Genomic DNA, 8,085 nt, shown 5'->3' with positions numbered 1-8,085 from the left:
CCACAATCATCTCCTTTGTCGTGATCACGTTGAGGGAGAGGTTGTTGTCCTGGCACCACATGGCCAGGTCTCTGACCTAGTGATGAGCTTTGAGGGCACTATGGTGTTGAACGGTGAGCTGTAGTAAATGAATAGCATTCTCACATAGGTGTTTCTTTTGTCCAGGTGGGAAAGGGCAGCGTTGAGTGCAATAGATTGCATCATCTATGGATCTGTTGGGGCGGTATGCAAATTGGTGGGTCTAGCGTTTATGGGATAATGGTGTTGATGTGAGCCATGACCAGCTTTCAAAGCACTTCATGGCTACAGATGTGAGTGCTACGGGTCGGTAGTCATTTAGGCAGGTTACCTTAGTGTTGTTGGGCATAGGGACTATGGTGGTCTGCTTGAAACATGTTGGTATTACAGACTCAGTTAGGGACAGGTTGAAAATGTCAGTGAAGACACTTGCCAGTTGGTCTGCGCATGCTCAGAGTACACGTCCTGGTAATCTTTCTGGCCCTGCGGCCTTGTGAATGTTGACCTGTTTAAAGGTCTTACTCACATCGGCTATGTAGAGTGTGATCACACAGTCATCCGGAACAGCTGATGCTCTCATGCATGTTTCAGTGTTACTTGCCTCAAAGCGAGCATAAAAGTAATTTAGCTTGTCTGGTAGGCTTGTGTCACTGGGCAGCCCTTCCTGTCCTTCCTTTTGTAGTCTGTAATAGTTTGCAAGTCCTGTCACATCCGACGAGTGTCGGAGCCGGTGTAGTTCTATCTTAGTCCTGTATTGATGCTTTGCCTGTTTGATGGTTCGTCGGAGGGCATAGCGGGATTTCCTATCAGCTTCCGGGTTAGAGTCCAGCTCCTTGAAAGCAGCTTCTCTACCCTTTAGCTCAGTGCAGATGTTGCCTGTAATCCATGGCTTCTGGTTGGGGTATGTACGTACGGTCACTGTTGGGACGAAGTCATCGATGCACTGTAACTGTAATAAGTTACGTTACCAGCAAAAGTACTGTAATCAGATTAGATACTTTTGAAAAACTAGATAATTACTTATTGGATTACTGTTAAATTCAGAAAGGATGCTTGTGAGAAAAAAATATACATTATGACACCTTTCTGTTTTCTCAATGACATTCAATTCATCATCGAAAAAAGGCGCAACTTTGAGTTTCTTCCTCCTGAGCGAGTCTGAACACAAGTCAAAGACCACTATGACACACCAATTACATTTGATGGTTCCTTTTTGTCTTCTAATGCCTCTTAAGGGGAAAGTAATTCACAAGTAACTGAAAGTAATCAGATTACATTACTGAGTTTGGGTAATCCAAGTTAGATTACAATTTTGGACAAGTAACTAGTAACTAACAGTGACAATATTGACTCAAGAAGAGTTCAATGTTTGATATTGCATTAATGCCTTAAGGTGGGTGTGGAGCTTCTGTCAATCTCATATGTAGCTTCTGTAGACGACACATCATACGGTACTGTATGTGGACTCTGGTCAAGGGAGCAGCTGGAACTATCATAACCCTGTAAATAAGGACACAGCTACCAAGGAGCCATGGCCTCCCTTGGACAGATCATCTTCTGGGGGTGAGGCCTCTATTCAATGTGTCTTTCTAAAAATATGGTGGTTGGAGGCCAGCAACAGCTTTGCTTCATATCACCAACAAGTGCATAGTCAGTTGAACTTATCATTGGATATTGTGATGTTCAATTGACTTGGAAGGTTCTTGCTAGATCTTGCTTGATTTTTTCATCTACATTTCCAGGATGATAGTCATGATCTTTGTAGCCGCTGGACTCATCATCCTCATCTTGTCTGTGTCATTTTCAGGTACGTAGTGAACATATGGATCTTTCTATAAACAAAGGGGCCAATGTGTGACATCAGGGTCAACATTTCTAAATGGTTTGATATACATTTAAATATGATTTTCTAGCAGCTTCACATTTGTAGTTACAGGGATAAGAGTCTATATAGGGAAAATGAGACCATAACTCCTAGCAACAACAGAACATCTACATGTCATTCAAAATGTCACATGAAACATGGAGATTGCATGTTTCTTTGTCATGCCTATTAGCCATGTCTGTTGGTGCTTTAGTCAACTTCTCTCTAATGTATATCCATGCTAAACATTCCAGAAGAATGAAAAAGCTAAATAACAGCATTTCTATATTTTTTTTAAAGTTTATTCGAGTAGAAAAATATAATACAATGGGTTCTGTCAACAAAATCATAGACAATAACTAATAATGGAATCCGTATTATCAGTAAACTTTTCAAGCTGTGTGCGTGTGTTTGTGTAAAAACTAGACATCACATTATTGCTTCTTCTGTCCTTGTTTCCTCCATTCCTTGCCTCTCCTTGAAAGTGCATTGGAGCAGGAGCGGAGGAACCTTCCCTCCTCTTCCCCAATGTGCTTTGAGAGGGAGGTGAGGAATGGATGAAACAAGAGGAGAACCTCAATTGCATTTCCTTCATTCCTAACGTCCTCTCTCCTTGCCTCCTTCTCAATACCCATTGGATAAGGGGAGGAGACGAGGAGACGAGGAGAGAGGATGCAATGAATCTGGGAAATGCAAATGAGATCTCCCAAGGACAAAAGAAGCAAGTATTTGACAGCTATTAAATGTTTTTGACAGTGCCAGACTGACTGATTGAGCAACCATAATCCCCATGGCCTGTCCAGAAACCCCTCCTAGTCCCTACTGCCCAGAGTCTAGACACTTGTGGAGATCTGAGAGGGATTGATGAGTGGTGACATGGTGAGAGCTCCACCTTACCCTCTGATAGGTTTGGTGGAATTTTGGCCGTATTGCTTTCAAATGTCAAATTCTCTCAGATCTCCACAAATGTTTAAGTGTAGGGGTAGGGGCTAGGGGTTGTTTATGGACAGGACCCCACAACCCTTGGGGTCTGTGGTGGACCTGCAACATGACACTTGAGGCATTGGTTGGATGTTTAATTCCATTGCTATACACACACAGATGTGTACAGGTGTAAACTGGACACACCCACGGCACCCTGTCAGGCTGATCAGGGTCTGGGAAGCTGTAAACAGTGAAAGGATATATTTACATGTCTACTATTTGTTTCATTCCAGTTAGTTAGATGTGCAACCACTGACTAACTATAGCTAGGGCATATCTCTAGTCTAGCAATATATACTGTTGTTTTGGTTGTATAACATCATTTAATAAGATTACCAATGGTTAGCTAGGTAGCCAGGATATATCAGTCAGCTAACTATTTACAGTAACAGCAGTTCATTAATAAATCAATGTACACTAAATCTAGTGCAGAAATGTTTTAATCTTACCTTATATTGGCACTGTGGTACGTATGGGAAGCTATTAATCAATTAATTAATAGATCATATTTTCATAGATTCATATAATGGAGTTAGAAGAGTGACCTACTTTGAAAGGACAGGAAGTGTTGGCTGTGCACTTGAACAGGCATTCCACACTTTACCCCACCCACATTTGAACATTGAAATATCAAGTTGTTTTGGGGCTTTATATGCATAAACAACAAAAAAAGTTTTTATTTTTCCATTTCTATTAAAAAACAAATACATATGGAAGTTTCAAATTCCAGATTGCTCCGTTTTAATTCAGAAAACAAACGGACCGTCATCTTACCTCAGTACTACTGAGCAATTCGTACTTTTTGAGGTCGGCTCAGTTTCGGTAAGATTCTAAGAAAATAACGACGGTTTTCGATTTCAGTTTCAATCATTTTTAAAAACATTAAATGCACTATGCATCATGTGGGTTGAATACTGTAACAACGCAGAATAAAACAATTAATACAAGTCCCATGATGGTAGTGACTGCCCATTACTGCTGATCACTTATTAACCATCATTTATTCACATTACTTTCATCAAATATTTCAGTTGTGTATATTATATTGATATTTATTTGATGACTTTATTATTTCACTCCAAGTCATCATTTCATCTATATAGAGTTGCTGCTTATGCTGTCTGTCAAGATCATTATTTTGGAGTTATTTAAAGTAAATAAGGCATAATTTTATTACTGCTGAATACCAACTATCAATCAATTAGATCATGCATTTTTAGGTAGCTATACCTCTCGAAGCAACAGCTGCTCTCTATATCCCTCACGATCGCGCATTACTCTGCCTCTTTCATAGCAGGCAAAGTAAAAAGAGACCAGACAAGTAGATGCCGAGGGATTATGGCCATTGTAGTTAATTAGCACGTTTTATGCGCTAAACTATGTACAATATTGGCCTGTTGGAAACTACAACTCCTTGCATCACACAGTTCTGGCTGGATCTGATATACGTCTAGAAACTGTGCAATATGCGAATTGAACTCACATAAAAACACGTAACAAAATATAATTCAAATAATTGAACCAATGTCAATTAGTTGTTTAAAAACCGAAAAATAATAGAAATGTCGGTTAATCACTCAGCACTATACCTCAGGAATCTTGATTTAATGTTGTCCAGGAAGTAGGCTATTTATCTTGGCCACCATAACAACATAGACCCCAAAATGTTCGGTCAAGGCTCGAGATCAGCATTCATTCCTGCTCTTTGGCTGTTGTTAAATCGCGTGTAGAATCACACATGCTCTTTGTCAATTGACTGTCGTTCAGTAAATTATTTCCTGAATCAGAAGATGTTGTTTGATAATGTCCCCACATAATTAAACAGACATCAGACGCGCATCAAACAACTATCCATTATTATTGAAGAGCCCTGTTAACGACAGTATACATTTTTATTAATCATATTAAAGTTTCTCTCTGTTTGAAACATTGGATTTTGCAATCACATACATTCATTTGTATATGTGGTCCCATGAAAACTGTACTCACACCGTAACATATGGAGATACGAAATGTTAGGAGGTCACAGTACACTCCCGAGATCGCCATAAAAAAAGTGTCTGATAGCAATATCCATGAATTTCACAGGATCAAGGTCAATGTGTAATTCAATTGTTAAATGCTTACTATATGATATAACATCAAACAACAGTATCATAAATGTAAGGAAAGAAATGTAGTTTTGTTACACTATTTTTGTGAAGACTCCAAGCACGAGAAAGGGTTTAATCATAGGTTTTGATTCAAGTTATGAATTATATTAAATGTATCAATGTTCCCCCTTTATATCTTAATTTATTCACATGAAAAAAAATACAAATGATTCTTAATGACTTTGTAACAGCTCCAAACAGTTGTCTACTACAAGATATGCTCACTGGTACAATAGTTTATTGAAAAACCCATATATTATTATTATTATTTATTTTTTTGACCTTTATTTAAAAATACTGTGTACTCACTTGTGTCATCCTCATTGTCAATATCCATGTCATGTCTCTGTTAACATGTAACATGCATTTGAGCACACGTGAGAGTGCATGCGTACCTGTCTGTGTCTGTGCCAGTGTATGTGGGTAACAATAGTCTGTATGAACTGCACACAGTATCTCTGTGTTAATCAAATCTCCTGTATGTTGTGTTCTCTTTTGCTGTGTGCTGTCCTTTTAGTTAAGGGTTTAGGGGGTTCCCAGGGCACTGTGGATAGCAATAACAAGTGGCCCATCGGGAACCTGGGGGAGGATGTCATCCTGAGTTGCAAGTTCAAGACTTCAACTAACAGTGGGGAATTGACCAGTCAGGTGTCAATCACATGGAAGAAGAAGGGACTCAGCGAAGTGGTGTACAATTACAATAAAGGAGCAGTCCAGCTGACGGAGCAGAACCCCCAGTTTAAAGATAGAACCCAGCTGTTCTCAGACGCCATAGGTGGAGGCAATGCCTCTATGTTGCTGAGGAACGTGAAAATGAAAGATGAGGGGGTGTACTACTGCAGTGTGAATGCCCCTAGTGGCTCAGGGACTGCCAGTGTTAACCTCAGAGTTGCAGGTAAGAAGCCAAGTCTTAGGCATTCTCAATATTTCACAATTCATATTTGTAGAACTACACACAAAGTAGCTTTTCTTAAAATATGCTTCATTTCAGCTTTCTCAGCCCCCAAATTGAAGTGGGTCAACACTACCCTGACAGCAGAGGGAGAGAGATGGTTCCCAAAACCAGATGTCCTCTGGTTGGACGTCAATGACAACATCCTAAACAAGAGTGAAACTAGCTTTTTCAACAACTCCGCCGGGATAACCCGATTCATCAGCTCCCTTCAGCAAATTACATTGAACGACAGCTACACCTGCATCATCCAAAACCATCTGGTGAAGGCTGTCTCCCGGGCAACCATCAAAGGTCCAGTAAACACCTTTCGGGGCAAAGAAAATAGTATTTTATACTGAACAAATACCTGGATGAGAAGTGCATGTTAGACGACTCTCTCCCAGTTAAAAACATTTACACAAGTGAAGTCACTCCCTCAAGTGATGACACCTACATCCTCTTCAGTCTATATCCCCATGACAACCTGGCCAACCGTGACAGCTAAACAAAAAATAAAGTGACAATTGATGTGGCATTTAACCCTACAGGCTCTTCAGTCTATATCACCATGACAACATGACCAACAAGGACAGCTAAACAAAAAATAAAGTGACAAATAAAGTGACTGGTGGCCAGGGTTGGGTAGGTTACTTTCTAAATGTAATCAGTTACATGTCCGAATACCCATACTAGCGTACTACTACATACTTAAACTGCATTCTAATTTCGGCATTTGATTTAGTAAATTCACTCATCTTTTCCGACTCACGTGCTTGACAACAGCTGATAATCAGATAAATTGACACGCTGTACCAAAATGAACGAATGGCGGGGGTCAACACAATCGTGCATTACATGATGCATTCGGAGTACTATTTTTTTTACATTTCGCATACTATGAAACGTTCTTTTGTCGCATACTATTTAGTACGCTAGTATGGGTATTCAGTCACGGCCAGTCACTCGTTACCTGTCCAAAATTGTAATCAGTAACATAACCTAACTTTTGGATTACCCAAACACAGTAATGTAATCTGATTACTTTCAGTTACTTTTGGATTTCTTTCCCCTTAAGAGGCATTAGAAGAAAACAAAAAGGATCCAACAAACGCATTTGGTGTGTCGTAATAGTGGTCTCTGACTCACTCAAGACTCACTCAAGTGGAACAAATGTAAACATACACCTTTTTTCAATGCTGAATTGAATGTCATTGAGAAAACAGAAAGGTGTCAATGTATTTTTTAACAAACATCCTTCCTAAATGTAAAAGTAATCTAAGAAGTAATTATCTAGATTTAAAAGTAACATATGAAGTAATCATCTAGTTTTGCAAAAGGATATGTAATCTGATTACAATATTTTTGCTGGAAATGTAACTGATTCTAGTTACAGTTTTTTTGAAATCAGTTTGCATGTACTGCCCAACCCTGCGTTTGGCAGTGTGCCTAGTGTATAGTCAGCATCTTTCCTTTTTATTACAGATATAGAGATATCAACGTGGACTTTCTTCTCCTTCCCTACTGCAGCTGCACCGCCCATACTACTACCCCAACGGCACGTCCTAGCAGCTACAACCAGTTTCTTTCTCTGGATCTACCAACTAACCTGATGAACACATGCACACAAACTACTCTTCATAGCCTACAGGCAAGATGACTAAAAGTACTGTCTGTGGTGAAGTGAACTGGTCTGGTGACTTTCCACTTGCCTTGGTCTGCCTGGAGTCTGATGGATTTTGTGTTGGATTAACAAGTGGTGACAAACTGTGTATGTGTGTGTGTGGCTCAGTGGCGACCCGTCATTCAGGGACCCGTCATTCAGGGCAGTACCCCACCTGTTTTGAGCCCTACATTTTTAGCAAAAAAATGTATAACAATAATATTCGTTTTTTGGGGGGGGCTTTCCTGTTTTGCATGTTCTTTTTGCATTAATACGTGTCACATATCAGTTTGCAAACAATGTAAAAAAAAGATATATAATTGAGTTATTAAAGCTGCATACAAACATGGTCTCTTTTTTGTTTTCTTGAGTAAAGCAGCTCCAAAATGCAGGTGTTTCAGCCTAGCTCAGTGCTTTTTGTGGTGGTGGGGCAAGCCGGCTTTTTCCAAATAGGCTTGGTCAATTTCGGACA

The 8,085-nt window shown here is 39.7% G+C and overlaps 1 protein-coding gene across 2 annotated transcripts; it reads left to right on the top strand.

Moving 5' to 3' along the window:
* The first annotated feature begins 1,395 nt into the window (after nt 1-1,395).
* LOC115155775 (V-set domain-containing T-cell activation inhibitor 1) lies at nt 1,396-7,706 on the top strand. Of its 2 annotated transcripts, none has more exons than XM_029702716.1 (5): nt 1,396-1,581; nt 1,761-1,825; nt 5,537-5,914; nt 6,011-6,265; nt 7,436-7,706. In XM_029702716.1, the coding sequence occupies exons 1-5, from the start codon at nt 1,550-1,552 to the stop codon at nt 7,561-7,563; spliced, it is 858 nt and encodes a 285-aa protein (XP_029558576.1). In that variant the 5' UTR covers nt 1,396-1,549; the 3' UTR covers nt 7,564-7,706. The 2 variants fall into 2 exon arrangements, with proteins under 2 accessions (XP_029558576.1, XP_029558575.1); XM_029702715.1 differs by having other exon boundaries at nt 5,984-6,265.
* Nucleotides 7,707-8,085: the final 379 nt, after the last annotated feature.

This window comes from Salmo trutta, chromosome 20, assembly GCF_901001165.1.
Source record: "Salmo trutta chromosome 20, fSalTru1.1, whole genome shotgun sequence".
Classification (NCBI taxonomy): Eukaryota; Metazoa; Chordata; class Actinopteri; order Salmoniformes; family Salmonidae; genus Salmo; species Salmo trutta.
The sequence above is the reverse complement of the archived record's forward strand: the minus strand, read 5'-3'. Positions and strand labels throughout refer to the sequence as shown.